This window comes from Eptesicus fuscus, chromosome 10 (genome assembly GCF_027574615.1).
Source record: "Eptesicus fuscus isolate TK198812 chromosome 10, DD_ASM_mEF_20220401, whole genome shotgun sequence".
In the NCBI taxonomy this organism is placed as follows: Eukaryota; Metazoa; Chordata; class Mammalia; order Chiroptera; family Vespertilionidae; genus Eptesicus; species Eptesicus fuscus.
In genome coordinates, this window is record NC_072482.1 from 89,496,990 (window position 1) to 89,516,653 (window position 19,664).

Consider the following 19,664-nt stretch of genomic DNA (forward strand, 5'->3'; position numbering starts at 1 on the left):
AAAGATCTCTACAGTCATAGAATCATAATGTCGAAAATGACCTCAAGGTCTTCTATCTATCTATCTATCTATCTATCTATCTATCTATCTATCTATCTATATCTATCTAGTATTGATTAAATATAAAACACTTCATGAATTTGCATGTCATCCTTGTGCAAGGGCCACTCTAATCTTCTCTCTGTCATTCCAATTTTAGCATATGTGCTGCTGAAGGTCTTTTAGGATCCAGGGCATCTAACTGAATGTAAAATAAGTCCCGTCTTTAAAATGTCCCTGTCTAGCTAGGGTCCAGCCTTTCCTTGAACTCCACCAGCGGCGGGGAATTCTCCTCCTCTGTGCAGTCCTAATGATTTGGCAATTCTTCATTGTAGCAAGTCAGGCTTAGAAACCTTATAATTCCTGTCCACATCCTGGTTATTTCTTAGTGAATTGTCACAGAATAAATGGGAATCCCCTCTCTTATGATTACCCTTCAAGTATTTGAAGACATTTATCATGGATTACTAAGTCTCTTCTGGCAAAACAGCCCAGATCTTTCAAACTTCCCTTGCTTGAATCTTCTTTCTTATCATCTGTGAGGTTGGGAGAATTCTCGCCTCTGGGAAAGGAATTAAAATGAAAATTAACAGCCCTAGCCGGTTTGGCTTGGTGGGTAGAGCGCCAGCCTGCGGACTGAAGGGTCCCAGGTTCGATTCCAGTCAAGGGCACATGCCCGCGTTGCAGGCTTGATCCCCAGTGTGGGGCATGCAGGAGGCAGCCGATCAATGATTCTCTCTCATCATTGATGTTTCTATCTCTCTCTCCTTCTTCCTTCCTCTCTGAAATCAATAAAAATAAAAAAATGAAAACACTAAAATAATAATCTCATTTAATTACAACTAAACATGTTGATAAGATTCCAAAGTAAAATTTCAAGTCCTCTCTTCTTCCACTTCTAGCCACAGTCTTATACTTTTTTTAACTTCTGATAATTGCCATTAAGATGTTAAAGTAATGCATTGCCGAAACCGGTTTGGCTCAGTGGATAGAGCGTCGGTCTGCGGACTGGAAGGTCCCAGGTTCGATTCCGGTCAAGGGCATGTACATTGGTTGCGGGTACATCCCCCGGTGGGGGATGTGCAGGAGGCAGCTGGTCGATGTTTCTCTCTCATCGATGTTTCTAGCTCTCTATTCCTTCTCCCTTCCTCTCTGTGAAAAATCAATAAAATATATTTAAAAAAAAAAAAAAAAAAAAAAAGATGTTAAAGTAATGCATTTCTGTTCTTGATTCAACAATGTGAGATAGTATCTTTAGATTTTCTGATATAGAATATGAGGAACTTAATACCTCCGACTTTTTACTCCCTTATTTCTACTTTCCATTTTAAAAAATATTATAGTATATACATTATCAAGGTTTGTAATATTTATTTCTGCTCTGTAACTATAATTAAGTCTTCATTCCTTTGCCTTGAGGTTCTGTTCATACATTTAAAATAAATTAAAATAGCACTTAAATAACAGGATTACCTAAATATTTTTATTATTTTTAATCTTAGCATATGATGCTGAATCCATTCCATTTGGATGATGTCCCTCTTCACATTTCCATCTGGGAACTGTCCATGGTCCTCGGGGCACAGTCTGACCAGGTTAGGGCAGTGTTGGCTGTGGGGAAGCCCGGGACATACTGGCTTCATGGGCAGCTACAGTCATTGTCAACTTGTACTGATTTTGTCAGTGATGAGAATTTAAAACTTCAGCTGAATTTTCACGATTTCCCAAGGTTGGTGTTGCCATTGGGATAGCTCAGACTTGGGGAAGGTCTTCCTCATTTTGCAGTGAGATGTTACTGGGCAATGTGCACGCCATTAGATCGTGAGCCCACGCAGAACAGACCTCATTCTCCTTGTTACCCTACAGGACAGATCTCCTAGTTCTCTTCCCGTTTCCTCTTTTGCTGTTAATCTTCACCTGGGGAAATTTTTCCGTTGATTTTTTAGAGTAGAAGGGAGGGGGCGAGACACACAGAGAGAAACATCAATGTGAGAGAAACACATTGATTCCTGGATAGAGCCTGCAACCGAGGTACGTGCCATTGACCGGAATTGAACCCGAGACCTTTCAGTCCTTGGGCTGATGCTCTATCCACTGAACCAAACTGGTGAGGGCTACCATTTCCTCTTAGAACATGGTTTTAAGACTTTCACCATTCTCCTTTCTGAACTCTGAATGTTCTCTTGTACAGCTTTTCTCAAACTATCTGTGGGAAGGATTAGTTTTTCCTTTATTTTCAATCCATTGCTAACCAATACTTTTGTAAAAAAAAAAAATCAATAAAACGAATTCATGGAAAAATTATTTTAAAAGACACAAAAAGCATAAGTTTGCATTTTAAGTATCAGAAGCCATAGACAAAAAATTAATATAAATATAATTTGGATAAATATAAGAAGAATAAAAGCGGGGAAAAGAATCACATACATTGTGCACTTTCTTTTTTGAAAGTGTGTGTGCAGGGTTAATGCAGAAAACACTGTTGTACTGACAGCTTTTTGTCATTCCGCAATTGTATCTGAGTAAGAAGTTAGGACTAAAGTTCCCTGTATTGAAGTCCTGTGTGCTCACTTTGAATGAAAGTTTTATTGTGATAACGAGCTAGCTTTCTGCTTGTTAACCTTTTCATCTTGGTTGGGTTGATGACAATGCTACTAGCAGAGGCTAATGTATATTAAACTGTTTCTGTGTTTTGCTTTTAAAGCACTTACAGTAGAAAACGAATCTCACAAAGGATTGTTGATACTAGAAGAGGTTTTAAAGCCATTTCAGAGAGCTCAAGATATTTATTTGTAACTTGTCTCCAAAGTAAAGCGAGTGTGTTTTCAAAATCCATCTTCAAGTATTCATCAGTAGACAGTTTTATCAATTTATTGTGTAAAGGCATAGTTAGGTTTAATTTATCTTTCTATGGAAATTTAAATTCTTTTGATGAAAAAAAATGGACTGTGTTTGATATACTTTATACTTTTGGGTAATGGTTGGCAAAACAACCTTAAACCATCACATGTTACATGTTCTTATTTGCACAACAGATATGTAGCTCCTGTGTCAGTTCTACAAAACCCGAAGGGTCTATACCTGATTCAAAAATGGATCTCAATGCTCTCATCCACAGAAAGTTTCATGATAATACCTGAAGTAGATAGTGTTACATAAGGTTATTAAATGAGTTGTTACAGTAAACAAACAAGAAGAATGCCAAACTGCTATAGAAATTACTGCTCTTACCCTTAATTTCTGAAATTATCTTGTTGGGACTGGGAACAGTTGTAGAAGGTACACTAGAGTTTTAGTCACAGTTTGAGTAGCACTGTTCTAGGAGGGTTTTATCTCTATTAAAATTTGTATCCCAGAACCAAATGCAAACTTCAGGCTTGGTTTAGTTCAAGGGAAATAGAAACAGGGAAATAGAAATAGCAGGACATCACCTTCCTTATTCTAGATACTTTACTTATGCAGCCTAAGTTTAATGTGTGTGTGCATGCATGTGTGTGCATGTGCATGTATGCATGCATGTGTGCGTGTTCATATCACTATTGACAGAACTTTAATGGACCCAAGTTCCCTGTGTGTTCTCAGAGTTGCCACTGTTCTGTCTCATCTACCTTCCACTTCTGCCCACTGGCTACAGTTCCCTTCTCTAGAGATGATCAGAACCGGCAGTCACCTGATGTGTAGAGATTCTCTTTTTATTTAGGTGCAAATGGTACTAGACACATGGTTAGGCACTTGACTTTTTTCACTAACTATATCTATCTCAGAGAGCCTTTCATGTCAGCGTATAAAAAGTTTCCTCTGTTCTTTTTAAGACTACATAATGTTCGGTGGGGTGGAGGTCTCCTATTTAACCAGTCACATGCCAGTGAATATTCATGTAGTACCTACTCGTTTGCTACATATGATTGAATAACTTTGCACATGCCTTATTTTCCATATTTAATAATCTCCAGGTATATTTTAAAGACTGGAATTGCAGGGCCACAGGATATGTGCCTGTTACATCTTGTTACATATTTTGGTGTAAACATGTACCTATCATATCTATTCACACCTCTACCAGCAATGAATGAGAGTACCTGTTTGGGGAGGATTTCTGAGTTTATTTGTTCACCTTACCTGCAGCAGGTAGAAGCAGCCAACTGGTTTTTAATTTCTCAAAGTCTGTCTAGGTTTGGATGAATTAAGCCAGAGCCAGAGGTTTTTCCACCCGGACATTAGTCATTGTATTTTTTGAGAGGCAGTTTGATCGCACGCATATCCAAATCCATATAATAAATAGCTAGCAACATTATAATAGGAATCAACTGTGTTTTTAAATCACAGACCTTTGGTTTCATTACTTAGTGCATTTAATTGGCAATTAATGAAGACATGCATTTAATTAAGAAGTCGAATAGAATGCCTAAATCATATCGTTTACAATTGTCTTTGTTAAAAGTAATTGCAAAGGTATCGTAATTCATTTGTTGCATTAGTAGGACTGAATCTAAAGATTCGTTAATTAAAATGAACTTAGTAAAGTGACCGCTGTCACTGTCTCTGTAGGGCCTGACCTTCTTTGCAGATGTGGCTCCCCCGTGGAGGTCAGCCCTGATTTGCGTGTCAGTGTGGTCTGACAGCAGCCTCAGGTCCTGGCCCGCGATACCCATGTCACATTACTTCAGCGTGTCCTTGAGATAGCCACACAACCAGACTCCACTGTGGCCGCTGCCTCCTGATAGCTCTACAGGTAATTGCATTTGCAGTCTGAGGACATCTGTGCCCAGCAGATCAGCCCTGTGCCCCTGAAGTGCTTACTCAGAGCACCGGGAGAGTGGCTGTCCCCAAGGCCTTGCCACTGGCTCCCCAGTTTTGCATTTCATACGCGAATTAGCAAATAGGTCTCCGGACTGAGACACGTCCAGGAAGGGAATCGGACCCGCTGCCATGTGCCACTGTATCCCATGATCCCAGATGAAATTTTCTGATTTTTACAGGACCTGTGTTCATGCTTTGGCTTCATTAGTGGACTGTTTGGGTCCTTGTCGCTAAGGCAGTGAGACCGCGGCCTGACATTGAGGTGGAAAAATCCCTTGGAGCTGTAATATTTTAACTGTGGTTATTGGTCTCTGGTGTAAGCTGCCAACTGGGTAGTTTACTCCAAACTGATAGTAAGTCTATAGTACTCCAGTGTCTGACGTATTTTTTTTTAATATATTTTATTGATTTTTTACAGAGAGGAAAGGAGAGGGACAGAGAGCTAGAAACATCGATGAGAGAGAAACATCGACCAGCCGCCTCCTGCACACCCCCCACCGGGGATGTGCCCGCAACTAATGTACATGCCCTTGACCGGAATCGAACCCGGGACCCCTCAGTCCGCAGGCCGACGCTCTATCCACTGAGCCAAACCGGTTTTGGCTCTGACGTATTTTTTGTGGACCTTTTGAAAATACTTGGTTAGCAGTATATTGGCCATGGAAACTCCCTTATTTTGCATTAAGGGTTTTCTTTCAATATTAAAATTAATATCTAATATTCTGTGGGGTTGTAGAACAGAGGAGATTAGAATTTCTATCCATGAGCCCTAGCTGGTTTTGCTTAGTGATTAGAGCATTGGCCCTCGGACTGAAGGGATATGGGTTTGATTCCAGTACCTCAGTTGCAGGCTCAATCCTCAGCCTGGTCTAGGCACGTGCGGGAGGCTATCAATTGATGACTCTCTCTCACGTTGATGTTTCGCTCTCTTGCTCTCTACCCCTCTTTTCCATTTCTCTAAAAATCAATGGGAAAATATCCTCAGGTGAGGATTAACACACACAAATTTTTTTAAAAATCCATGTATCCTTGAAATTAGGACCTCAACTTTCTTTTTAAATATATTTTTATTGATTTCAGAGAGGAAGGGAGAGGGACAGAGAGATAGAAACATCAATGATGAGAGAGAATCATTGATCAGCTGCCTCCTGCATGCCCCCCCACTGGAGATCGAGCCCGCAACTCAGGCATGTGCCCTTGGCCAGAATCGAACCTGGGACCCTTCAGTCCGCAAGCCAACGCTTTATCCACTGAGCCAAACCGACCAGGGCAGGACCTCACCTTTCTAACCACACATTAGGATTGGAGTTTCCAAGTGAAATATAATAGGCCTCACTTGTTGTCACCAGCCCTGATACTGGTTACTGAAATTGAGCAACTATTGTGTTACTATCTGAAAGGACATGAGTAAAGCGTTAAAATATCGTATTTGTGATGAAGGGTCCCTGATTCGTTACTTACGGGCCAAAATGTAATCAGCAGTGGTGGGCTTCTTGTCAGAGGGCTAGCTGGGCAAGGGATCAGGGTTCCAGAGCTGCTGCCAGGACCGTGAAGAGCAAAGCCTTTCACAAAACAGGTCCCACAATTAGTTTGCTTATTACATCTCTGAAAGGGAGCTTCTCTAACTACCTCACCTCTCGATGACTTTTATGTCAAATTGATGCCTGAGGCTTCCTTGATTAAAAATAAAAATCACCGAAACGAGGGGGGGAAAAGTAAGACACTCTCTTTTATAAATAAAAAGTAGGAAGGAGCTTTTCAAGTAATATTTTCCCTGTCTACATGCTGCTGGTGGAGGTAAATTTCTTTTAAAGTTCAGTTTTAACGCAAAAGGCATGACTGCATTTTAACTAGCAGCCTGAAATGTTACTGGCTAGTGTATTTGTAGAATCTGTTATTCAAAGATATTGTTTCTTTTTAGTTGTTGTTTTTACCCCTAACTACTATTTTTAATAAAAAATAAACCATTTTTGTCAGTTCAGTAGGCTGCAGTACTATAGCAGAGCTGGTCAACCAACTGCTTAATCTTATTTAATGTGAACTCATGTGTTTTGGAACTTGTTGTCAACAAGTGTTGGTTTTTAAAAAATGAATTTTCAAGATGCCCCTTTTATGTCTCTCTGGAACATTCTAGATTAAGGTAAATAGAAATAGGTGCTCAGGTAACCTTCCCTATGCCTTTCATTATTTTTATGAACCTAAGGATACATTTTAACATTCATTGGAATTATCATTCTCCGCATGGTGGTTTACTCCCTCTACTTTTAATTCTCCCACCCACCGAATGGCTAGTTATCTCTGCTCCTTCCTCCACGTCCTGTCAGTTTTAGTTTGTCTTCATGAGGAAAGGGGATACACAGCCAATGAATATTGAAAGAAAGGCCTTACTCTCTATGCAGTGATGTTCCTATGAGAATGCTAGTCTATTATTTGGACTAGTATTAAAGAGACACCTGTAGTCAATTTTTAGTATTTAGTTAGGAGTCTGAGGGTTTACTGTTTATTCAAAATCAATTTTCCTGTCCACCAAGCTTGAGAAATAATGGTTTTGTAGCCATACACTACTAGATATGGATTGAATCTATTAGTATATAAATCAATGATTGTTTTTTTAATTTTATTTTATTGTTTAAAGTATTACAAATAGTACATATGTCTCCTTTTCCCCCATTGACCTTCTCCCGGCCTCCCCTACCCCCCAGTGATTTGTTTTTTATTAACTCTTTCCAGAAGTCCACATAGAAAAGGCTTATATGTCAATTTTATTTTTTTCATAGCCCTGATTTATATTTCTTATCTTTAAAAAAAAATTATTTACTGCCTGGCCAGTGTGGCTCAGTGGTTAAACATCGACCTATGAACCAGGAGGTAACGGTTGGATTCCTAGTCAGGGCACATGCCTGAGTTGTGGGCTCAGTCCCCAGTAGAGGGCGTGCAGGAGGCAGACAATCAGTGATTCTCTCTCAATATTGATGTTTCAATCTCTCCCTCCCTCTCCCTTCCTCTCTGAAATCAATAAAAATATATTAAAAATTTTAAATTTATTGATTGATTTCAGAGAGAGAGAGAGAGAAACATCGATTTATTGCTCCACTTATTTATGCATTCATTGGTTGCTTCTTGCATGTGCCCTGACCAGGTATCAAGTCTGTAACCTTGGTATATGGGGATGACACTCTAACCAATTAAGCTACCTGACCAGGACATATATCCCTTCTCTTTTTTAGATACCTAAGTTTACCTGACATTAATAACTTTCTGAAGAGGTGATTTAGATTTTAAAATGGAATGAGGATTAAACCCCGATTCCTTGAAAAGCAAGCGTAGGTGCCTCTCATTGGCTGCTAATGTTTTTCTTCTCACTTTATGCGATTGTCTTAGGACTTGCTCGGTGCTGTAGAGGCAAAGGAAGCTCTTGAGAGGGAAGTTCAGATCTTCCGAGAAAGGCTGCTTGCGGGCCAGCGGGCCTGGGATGCCTCGAAGCAGGAGCTGAGCCGCTTGAAGAAAGACTCCTGCGAGTTGGAGAGAAGGTTGAAGGCCGGTCTGGAGGCGGCCGCAGCCTCGCAAAGCCAGCACGCCTCGTTTAGGGAGAAAATTGCAGTCCTCCTTGGGGGCAGCTTGGGCAGGATTGGGTCCACAGAGGAGGCCATTCTGGAGAAGATTCGAGAAATGGACAGCCAGGAAGAGAGCCAGAAAAGGGTGAGTGAGGCCTCTTCAGGACAGTGACTCATTCACGTAGCATCCTCAGTGACGGAGCTATCTGAGTGAGTGACAGGTACCATTTAAATGTGCTTTCAATTTCTTACTTTCAATTATGCATCGTACTTACCAAGCCTGGAGAGTCACTCACGCAACTGCCGACTCCATCGTGGGTCCGGAGTCAGAACCTCGAGGCGGATCCTGTCTCTGTCCCGCACTCCCTCCCTCCAGGTGTGACCTGGGGCCCGCTCCCCAGAGTATGGCCTGGCAGATCTTGTTCACTCACCTTCAGTACGGGGACGGCACAGCCCACACCCCTTACCTCAAGCCCCTGGGGTCCAATGTGTTTTTGAATTCAGAATTTTCGGAGTTTAGAAAGGCGATAGAGAAGGCAGTCTGACACCGTCCCCCTCCGGGGGGCCAGGGACAGGCCCCGTAATCCATCGTTCTGCAGCGAAACCCGTGAGCAGCCCCTCCACGTGCGGCCCTCCCAGCTCATGCAGAGTCACGTCACCTCGGGTCAGGGCTCGCTGCCAAACCTGGGCTGTCCAAGCTTTATTGGTAAATGAGTTACAGAAAGCCTGCCAGGCTGCAGATGGTTCTGGATTTTGGAATTGCAGGTAAGGCTTCCTAGAACGTAACAGTACCTGTCTCATAAGGTGGTTGCTGACTGAAAGCGCTTAATGCAAAACAAGTTGTTGTTATGTTCTTCACACGCTGCCTGACGAATAGCAACCACAGACGTGACCATTGCTGCCCCTGCTCCTCCCCCTCCTTCGCCCCTCCTTTTGCTGATGTGCAGGTGCCTGAAACAGCCGTGTAGGGGGCCTGTTTAACAAGTGGAGGAAAATGATTTAATTCACACCGATGACTGAAGCTTGTTTAATTTTGTTACCTGGTTTATGCTATTAGTAAATCTCATGTTCTGTGAAGTTTTGCTTCGTCAAGTCAACTTCAGCCCAGCTCTAAGTTATCATCCAGTGCAAACGATTGAAGTTCTAAGCAATGAGGTTGAAAGTGAGTCATCCCCAAACTCTGTGTGTACTCCCATTAGGAACTGTTTCTCCTATTTACGTGCTTGGCCAAAAGGAGAAGATGCGCATGTCCATCGTTTAATGTTCCTGAAAACCTCAGTGATCATTAACTCACAGGTCAAGGCTGCACTTGTCAATTTCCTCTCGCAACATAGCATTTTAAATCCCCTTCAAGAATTCTGCAACATTCCCGGGTGCTCTAGGAGCAGCCCTCGTGACCGCTTTGTTCAGTCCGGGGTTCTCCTCTTTGTGGATATCAAGTGCTCGTCCTTGTAAGAAGTGTGGGTCCATGAGAGGAACCCCGTTTTCCTTGTGATTCAGTACACAGATAGGCACTAGATGGGGGAAGGAAGATATTTACAGAACCGAGAAAGAAGAACTTCATTAGGCTCTTTACCTTGAATAGTAATAGATGTACTTCAATAGCTAATGGTTCTTTGCCATTTCATTTTATTGCTTCCCTCTCCTATTTTCCCAAATGTTCTCTGAAGCTATTTTAATTCCAGCATGTGAAATGTGGCACAAAATTGTCAGCATAATGTATATGTTTATTTTGTAAAGCAAAACGGTGTAAATTGGTTAAGCTGGATGGCCTTCCCCCACTTCCCATAACAATTACAATGATTCAGTGTCTCTTTAGTGCCTTTGTCTGCCTTTCCCACCCTGTAATTTTTCTTAAATAGCCGCTCTCCCCGTTTAAAAGCCTGAAATCAAGCATATAGCCAGCCTCTTGTGCGACTCATCTTCAAGTAAAATCAGGAGAAAATGGATTTCGTATATTGTCTTAGAGATGTTTCTGAAGAATGGGAGCCGTACAAATTGATGAATGTGTTTGTTGAGGAGGCGGCGTACCCTGCCAGTTGCCATGGTTAAATACAGTCAGAAATTGAGTGACCCCCACATGGAGGCCCAACGGTGGGTTCAGGCTCGGCTCTCCACTCCGTGTCGCCTCCTACGTACTGAACATCGCTTTTCTTGTTTATCCCTTTGCTCTTCATTTGTACTCTTGGTATTTGCAATTCTCATCAGGACACCACCCAGGCTTTTTCAAGCAGCCATTTCTACTTGTTCCTTGCTTTTGTGCTTATAGCAAAGTCTAATATTCTTTTTTGAAAGCTTTACTGTATCTTAGAGCAGACTTCCTCAGCCTGGGCACTGTTGAAATTTGGGGCTGGGCAGTCATTTGTTTTGGGGCCATTCTGTGCCCTGTAGGGTGGTCAGCAGCAGCTCTGGACTTCTCCCCACTAGATACCACTCACATTCCTTTTCTCCACAACTTGTGACAACCAAACATATGTCCAGACATTGCCATGGTGGGGGGGGGGTGAATTTACCCCTGTTGAATACCACTCTTTTAAAGAAACATTCTACTGTCCATTTCCAGGATTTCTACATGAGTATTTAGATGTTATTTGGCCTTGAAATTTCAGGACACTCGTAACCCGTGTTTTTGAAATGACGTCTTGCACAATGACAGAAAGTTGCAACATTTTCAGGTTTTAGTTTAGAATTTTGAGGCCAAATTAAAAAAAAAATCTTTATTGTTGAAAGTATTCATAGGTCCTCCCCCCCCCCCCCCGCCCCATTAACCTCTTCCAGTCCACTCTCCCCCCTCCCCCCCAGACCCTTACCACCACATTATCTGTGTCTGCTGGTTATGCATATATGCATACAAGTTCATTGGTTGATCTCTTCCAACCCACCCTCCCCTGCCTTCCCTCTGAGGTTCAACAGTTTGTTCATGCTTCTATGTCTCTGGGTCTATTATTGATCATGAGTTTATTTGGTTCATTAGATTCCACATATGAATGAGATCATGTGATGCTTATCTTTCTCTGACTGTCTTATTTGGCTTAGCATAATATTCTCCAAGTCCATCCATGCTCCTGCAAATGGTAAGAGTTCTTTCTTTTTTATTGCCACTTAGTGTTCCGTTGTGTAGATGTACCATAATTTTTTTTTATCCACTCATCCTACGTAGGCTGTTTCCAAATCTTAGCTATTGTAAATTGCGCTGTTACGGACATAGGGGGAGGCCAAAATTTTTGTCTCCCTTTTAGATGTTGCCTCACTGGTTAATCATCTGGATGAGAATTATGACTCTGATTGATTTCCATGTCATTTCCTAAATTAAAGGTAAATTAATAGAGGCTCACAAACATTTATCTAGACCAGGTCTTCTGTTCTGCTTTATGTACACATAAGGCTCTGTTTTTCCCATTGGCGTGCATCTTGGTCTGACAGCTCTGTGGGAGCTGTGGGGACCCACCCCAATGCCCCGAAGGACCTGAGGGGTGTCCCACAAGTCCCCATCGCCCCCTGAGCTTATCATTCTGCTCTGTGCTTAGTCTTCAAATCTACTAAGCAAACATTTACCAAGAAGCTTCAACAGACTCCCACTGACCTTTCATTGTCCAAAAGTGTGTTACACGGTCACCCCTGGCTACAGGGCACTGGGGAGAGTGAACAGATAGGAATTTTGGCTCTTCCAGCCCCTAGAATGTATTAATATCCTAGGATAACTGTAACAAAATACCATGAACTGGAGGAGAAAGGGCTTAGACAATAATAGAAGTGTATTGTCTCACAGTCCTGGACACTAGAAGTCCCAAATCAACCTGTCAGCAGGATTGGTTTCTTCTGAGGGTGTGATGGGGAATCTGTCCCATGCCTCTCGCCTAGCTTCTGGCAGCCTCAGCTACCACTTGGCTTGTTCTCTCTGTTTTCACATCATTTTCCCTCTATTTGTATTTCCTTCCCCTTTCTATAAGGATATAAGTCACATTGGACTAGGGCCCTCCTTAATGATCTCATTTTCACTTGATTATCTCTGTAAAGACTCCATTTCCATGGGGGAAAAAGGAGACTTATGTAATACTTTAAACAATAAAGAATTTAAAATAAAAAAAAGACTCCATTTACAAATAAAGTCACATTCTGAGGTACTGGGGGACTTCAACATACCTCTCTTTGGGGGACCTAATTCACCCCATAACAAAAGTTGATATGCACAAAGGTGGAGAGGGTAGGATTAGCTAGTCAACAGTGTCAGCCACACATACTGACAGGACGGAAGGAGAATTTGATTGATGTTCCACCTGGTTCCTGATAACTTATTTTATATATTTCTTAAGTGAAAACTGTAACTTGAATAATCAGAAAAGAGTCGTTTAAGTCCAAAAGGCACTGGTCCTTAAGTGACCCAAGTGGCTCTTTCTCCAGTTTAGAGCTCTCGTGTTTCCATTTGGCTCAAACCTAGTGCAAAAGAACCTCTTTGGTTAAATCAACAACAACTTGTCCTTGGGAAGTGAATGAATTCTTTTAGGGCATTATTACTTCCCTTCCAAAAAAACAAGCTGCTTGGGTTTGAAGTGTGGTTTACTTCAGTGCCTTTTTTGTTTAAAAACAATTGAGGTATGTATTCTTTATTACAGCCCCCTTCCCCTTTCCTCCCCCCCATTCCCTACCTTTTTCTAATGCCGAAATCCCTGGCACATTTTGTCCCATAGAATATCAGGGGTATATTAATAGTCGAGACTAAGAAAAAGAAAAAGAGAGAAAGAAATGCTTCTTGATTCTTTAGACTTCTTGGTGTGAAAACATACCACCAGTTTTGGTGGGACACATATGTTCATCCAGGCACTGGCATCTGATGTTCCCAAGAACTGAATCAGATTAGAACATTAATTTATTTGGATACTTTTATGTAAATTTAGCTCTGAAAAAACTTGGTGGTGTATCCACTGAGACCTAAGTAAGCGTATGAAGCTGAGTTCTGATGCATAGAGTGTGGGGAGGTTCTCAGCTGTTTGATCCTCTCTGGACACCGGAACCTTGAGAGGGCAGTTGGTGGATCTGCACAGTTCACCATCGGCATCCTGGTGGTTTTACAAGTTCTACTCTGCTGAGTCTTCAAGGTCCGTGGGACACTCTTGGGTTCACACAGGGTGAGGATTCAGCACAGACCCTCTCACCTTTGATTCAACATGCTTGTCCCTTATTTGTCCTTCTCAGAAAGACTTCAGGCTCCACGGGCTGAAAATAAGTAGAGAAACATGACGTAGGATACAGGACACTTCCCAAAAGGTCCCTTGAACTCTGTATGACAAAAGCATAGAATTGACCGAAACAACATACTGCAGGAGTGATACTGATGATAAAAATGTATGCAGTGTGGTGAACATCAATTGAGTATAAATACCATGCTACTCAAATGATCTAAATTGTCTCCTCTAATTATCATAACAAAGTCTGCACGTTTCAAAGAGGTTAATTACTTGCTTTGGTTAACACACTGGCAAGTACTAGTAGAGTTGGAATTTGAAACCAGGACGATCGGACACCTAGGTCCCGGTCCCACAGTCTGGTCTACATTAGGATGTCTGCTTCTTCCTTCAGGGTCAGTATCACTTCCGTAGTCTAGCTTCCTGCAGTAGCTCGAGGTGTCATCTTCACACTGGAGTCTTTTTGGATTGATTTCTGTGGAAGACTTTGCTTGTCTCTGTTCTGCAGTGTGCTGACTGTGGCTAAGAGGTCACTCAGTTTCCCATCTCTCCAGATGAGGTTTTCTGTGTTTCCGTGGGATCAGAGAAGTGTTGAATGATCTTCAGGTAGAAAGACTCATTTCCCACATGAAGTTAAATGTGAAACCACATTTCCTGCTGCACAGGAATATGCTGTATCATCTGATATCATTAAACAGTCCCCAGGAGGCAGTATCTTGGGGACGATGTTTGATGGCCATTGTTTTGTAGGTTGTACTTTGTATGTTGTACCAAGATAAGCATACCTTTCTCTTGCATTAAGATCAGATCTATCATTAGTTAGGATGGGAAATATGAAATGATGGTTCTCAGAGTCTCATATTCTGTAATGAAATTTGAAATGTCCTTGGGAAATATAATTCCTTGGATGTGGCATTGAGCAGCTTCCCACAAATATTTGATTTCGAGCACCCTCAGAGGTCTAGAGTTAATGGAAACATAGTCCTGGGACCTTGAAAGCCATAGAAGTCCAGGATTAGAGAGTTTAGAGGTCAAGTAGTCTATCATTCCTGATTAGAGCACTTCAACCCACCCCAGCACATTCTTAACTAATGATTCGCCAACTTCTGGCCATCTCCAGCAACTGGGAATCTACTACCTGACATGGAAAAATGCTTAAAATGTGAGGTAAAAGCAAAAAGATAAAATGGCAAATATAGAGTCATCTCAATGATATTTAAATAGTGCATGAAATATGTTATTTGAAAATATTAATAGTTGCTATCTCTGGGCAGTGAGATCATGGGAATTATTTTTTGGCTGATTTATATATTTTTTTGTTTTTAATGGATCTTTTACAAAGGGCATGCATTACTTTATAATTATAGGGACCAGGGAAAATTTTTTTTCTTACATTGAAGTGAATTCTTTTTCTGATTTATAACTATTGATCCTCAGCTTAAGCTCTGAAGGTAACTCAGAACAAATCCTATTGTTTCAAAATACTTGAACACAGCTTTAATTCTTCTTGCTTTTAAGCATGGTTGTTTATAGATAGACAAGCAGAAGTTATTTTTTTAAAAACTGAAGCAGTAAATCTGAAACCATCAAGATACTTCAATTTCTGTGAGAATGGTACTGAGTATTATGTAAATATCTACTACTTTCCCCCCTCTCCTTGTCGAAAACAAACAATCAAAACAAAACAAAATTTATCACCTCACACTTGGTGTTTTTATTGAATTCAACATTTTATGAAAACTGGATTTGCAAGGATCAATTTGAGTTTCTCAAAGTATACCTGCGGTCTTGGGTAAGCCTATGTTCTTGGTTTAAGGGAAGGTCAGGACAAAGAGAGCAATGTCACAGAAGGGTGGAAGCATTGGGAAAGTTAGGGGTCGTGTGAGTCTTGGGGCATTCAGCAGGGAAGCAGTGACCTTATGTTATAGGAGGGGAGGTAATACTCAGACTGTCCTGCCTGCTTGTACACTGCCATTGATCCTATGCAGAATCACCATATTAAAATAATTTTGACCTTTCACATGTTCAGACGATAACATTGCCCCATAACTGTGTAGCCCAGAGGCAGCACCACTGACTAAGGTTAGTGAAGGTAAAACCAATACCCAATAGAAAATGGAAAAGGAGCTTGAAGCAATACAGGGTGGGGCAAAAGTAGGTTTCCAGTTGTGAGTACATGAAATAGAGTTTATTCTTGTATTATTATTTTTACTTCTTGTATTATTTCCCATACTAGAGGCCCGATGCAATGAAGATTCATGCAAGAATGGGCCTTCCTTCCCCTGGCTGCTGGCACCACCTTCGCTCTGGCCGGAGCCACCTTTCCACTCCGGCCTGGAGCCTCCTTTCCGCCTTCCCATGCTGCCCAGAGGCCCAGAGCGTCTGGGGTGGTGCGGAACGCCTGCATCGTCGCCATGGCGATGGCGCATGTGTCCCGCCCTGCCCCCACAGCGCCTGCATATGCAAATTAACCCGCCATCTTTGGTGGCTTAATTTGCATACACACTGCTGATTGGCTGGTGGGCGCCACGAAGGTACGGTCAATTAGCATGTTACTCTTTTATTAGGTAGATAAACACCTGTAAATCTACTTTTGCCCCACCCTGTAACTTTGTGCTCTTGAATTCACTGATAACTTCTCAAGGTTGCTTATCAAGATGAACTCACTGCATAGTCTTTAAACCACTATATATGGTAGAAGAAGAATGATACTTATATAGTTTTTTTTTGATACTTGTATAGGTTTTAAAAGTACTATCTGTCTGAACTCTTTTTCCAACTAAGCTTTAAAATTCCTAAATTAATGGAAATTTTAGGGGTAAGTAACTGTTATTCATAAACATTTATGGAGTAACTTATTTGAGGAATTATATAAAAATTAAAAAGGCCAATCAAAAGTATTTTATTAGGTAATGTATACAGATTTATTTCAAATACATCGGTCAATTATCTGTTTCTTAGTCCATTTTTCTGAAGAATCTGGATGTTGTTGTTATAAATAATATGTTGCTTGCACTGAGCACTAGATTTTAACACTTTGGCGCATCTAAAACAAGGCTTATTCTTGTTTTGTTTGTTTCCAGATGGTTTCCCAGCTTGAAGCCCAAATATCTGAGCTTGTTGAACAGGTGGAAAATGAGTCTGGGTTTCACCAGAAAGCTCTGCAGAGAGCCCAGAAAGCTGAGCACAAGCTGGAGGCTCTTCAGGGTCAACTGACACACCTGGAGGGGGAGCTGGTGTCTGGAGATGTTTTGCGAGACAACTTGAATTTTGAGAAACAAAAGGTAATAACCTGAGGGCATGTCCACGGGTGGATACATCTGTTGCACTGTAATATTTTACCTGAAATTACTCTGAATTTTGCAGCAATTCGATAGATGGTTACATACTGAATCATGAGTAAATTTCAAGGAACAATGGGTATTGTTTTGAAGTCTCTTCCTATTGTTTGGCACTTCCTTGATTCAAATTAAATCTAATCATTCAATTATATCTAATTAAACTTAACGAATATATTGAACAGCCATTATATATGAGACGCTGAAGGCTTGGAGGGTAAGGTCTGAATACATAACTCACGATTCATCTTAAGTGGCTCATAATTCAATAGAGGAGACAGTCATTCAAATCATTTGCTGTACTAAAGGCTATAAGTGTATAACAGAGATACTGATTAAGAAAGAGCAATAGGTGCCCAGCCCAGTGACAAGAGTGGGAGCTTCTGTATAAAGGGATGATTTTATAGGAAGACGATAGTTGAGTTGATTGTTGAAGGATAAGTAGCATTTTAGTGGGGAGAAGGGGCAGATTCCACAGGTGACTTATGTGAGGGGCTTTAAAGACCAAGTAGGAATTTGTCCGGCAGAAGAGTTGGGGAAGGGATCTGAGGCAGAGGGAACAGCAGGAGGGATGAAGGAAGGGAGGTGTGACAGGACTGTTTAGAAGACGAATGAGGCACAGAGAGACTGGGCGAGGCCAAAGGTGGGAGGTGGCTCTGGAGGCAGGTAGGGATAATTGAGGTAGCTCAGGCTCATTCCCCGAGGCTTTATCCTATAGGTAATGGGGAAGCATGGAAGGGTTTTGAGGAAAAGAAAAAGGTTTTCTGAAGGCAGAATGTCTCTGAAGGTCCAGACACTAAAGGTAGGGAGCCCAGTTGGGATTCTTAGAAAGTTCAGATCAGAAGATAATAGGTTGCAGGTTTGATTCCTGGTCAGAGCATGTTTCTTTATCACATCAATGATTTCCCTCCCTCCCTCCCTCCCTCCCTCCCTCCCTCCCTCCCTCCCTCCCTTTTCTTTCTTCCTTCCTCTTTCTCTAAAATCAATAAACATATACTTGGGTGAGGATTAAAAAAACAATGGATTGCTTCAGTTGTCAGGAATTTATATTTATTTCAACATGAAATTGCCCAAGTTATTGCCATGAGAAGAAAATCTCAAAGATGGAACCCAAATCATGGAATGATGATACAGAAAGCACATTGATCCATTTGGTTATCCAGCAAGTACTTAGTAGACATTACTCTACAGCTTAGCCACAGAAATCAAGGGGAGGAAGGTCCCAGAACAGTTTTGTCACTTTAACCTGTTAAAATGTGAACTTTGACCTTCCTGATAACGACTCCATTTTGGAGTGTTGTTCCTTTAACTATATGATACATTCACAACTCTTAAAGACATTTTCTAAAGCAAAAATGTTGTCCAAGGTTGTTTGTATAGAGAGTGTTGTGGCAACTGGTTAAGTCCTCATTTTCCACTTTTGAGGCCTGGGCCACATTGGGTGGGAAAAATCTCCATGGAAGGTCTGGATGGGTGGATGCCTGGGGCTGGATTAGCCTAGTAGGGGCATGGTGGCAGCAGCATGTAGCAAAGCAGAGAGATGGAGAAATAGTTGGGAGCATGCATATCTGTCACATGGCAAGGTTAAGAAGAGTGTGTAATGTTAGATTGAACATCAGGGTCACTGACCAGGAGAGTCAAGAGAATATGGTCAAGGAGCAGGACATGGAGCTGGCAGGGTGGGTCAGGAATTCATTACCAAGCTTTGGTGTTGGGGGGCTGGGCACCTACTGGGTTTAATGAGAACTACCTATAAACTTGGGAGAAAGGGGAGGATTATGTGAGATTGCCTGTTAACTTTATTTTTGTGTCCCATTTTCATTTTTGTTCTTGGGTTTAGTATCTTAAATTTCTGGACCAGCTCTCAGAGAAAATGAAATTGGGCCAGATAGCTGCTGAACTTGGCTTTGACATGCGTCTAGATGTAGTTTTAGCTCGCGCGGAGCAGCTGGTACGCCTTGAGAGCAATGCTGTCATTGAAAATAAGACCATCGCTCACAATTTACAGAGAAAGGTAGGAGAGGTGGAAACTAGCTAGTGTTGAGAGAATGAATATCTGTGAAACTTCAATATTGAAATATAAATTGCTGCTACCTTATTACCAATGTGGACAGGAAACATGATTATAATAATATGTATTTAGAATCTCTGTTTCAAGTCTGAGTGATGGCAAATGTATCACCTAAGGTTTTGTTAGACTGTGAGTAATAAAGACCCAGAGTAACAGTGGCTTAAACAAGTAGAAGTGTTTTGTTTTTTCTTCTGTTGCACTAATTCCTGGAAGTAGGCAACTTAGGGCTAGTGTGACAGCTCAGCTCCGTGAAGTTTTGAAGGAACCCAGCTCATTTAAGCTCATTAATCACCCATCCCCAGGGTGGTCCTTATCTTCATGGTTAAAAATAGTTTTTAGAAATATTATATCTGTGTTCCAGCAAGGAAGTTGGAGAAGGAAGGAATGCAAAAGAGCAGACATGAGCAGTCTTAAAGGAGGTTCCCAGAAATTGCTACATGAGCTTGTGTTTATGTCCCATGGAATATGTTCTGATGGTTAAACCTAGCTGCAAGGGAGGCTTGAAACGGTAATCTTTACTCTGGCTAGCCATTTACATAGCTGAAAAATGTACTGTTTCTATAACTATAGGAGAGGAGAATTGGTGAATAGTTAGCCATCTCTGCCTTTATAAAAGCTTTATTAGACTAGGAAGTAGAGAGAGAAGAGATTACTTTTACTCACTCAAAGGGAGAGTTAG

At 41.4% G+C, this 19,664-nt stretch overlaps 1 protein-coding gene and 1 non-coding gene across 2 annotated transcripts in view; one reads left to right on the forward strand and one right to left on the reverse strand.

The window, feature by feature from the left end:
• Positions 1-19,664, forward strand: part of CCDC170 (coiled-coil domain containing 170) — a 98,332-nt gene that overhangs the window by 71,292 nt on the left and 7,376 nt on the right. Inside the window, 3 exon segments of the mRNA XM_028135330.2 lie at positions 8,221-8,538; positions 16,660-16,860; positions 18,755-18,928. Coding sequence (XP_027991131.2) covers positions 8,221-8,538; positions 16,660-16,860; positions 18,755-18,928 — 693 coding nt within the window.
• Positions 117-219, reverse strand: LOC114228699 (U6 spliceosomal RNA). Its single transcript, XR_003614832.1, has one exon. It is a non-coding gene; the product is annotated as a U6 spliceosomal RNA (small nuclear RNA).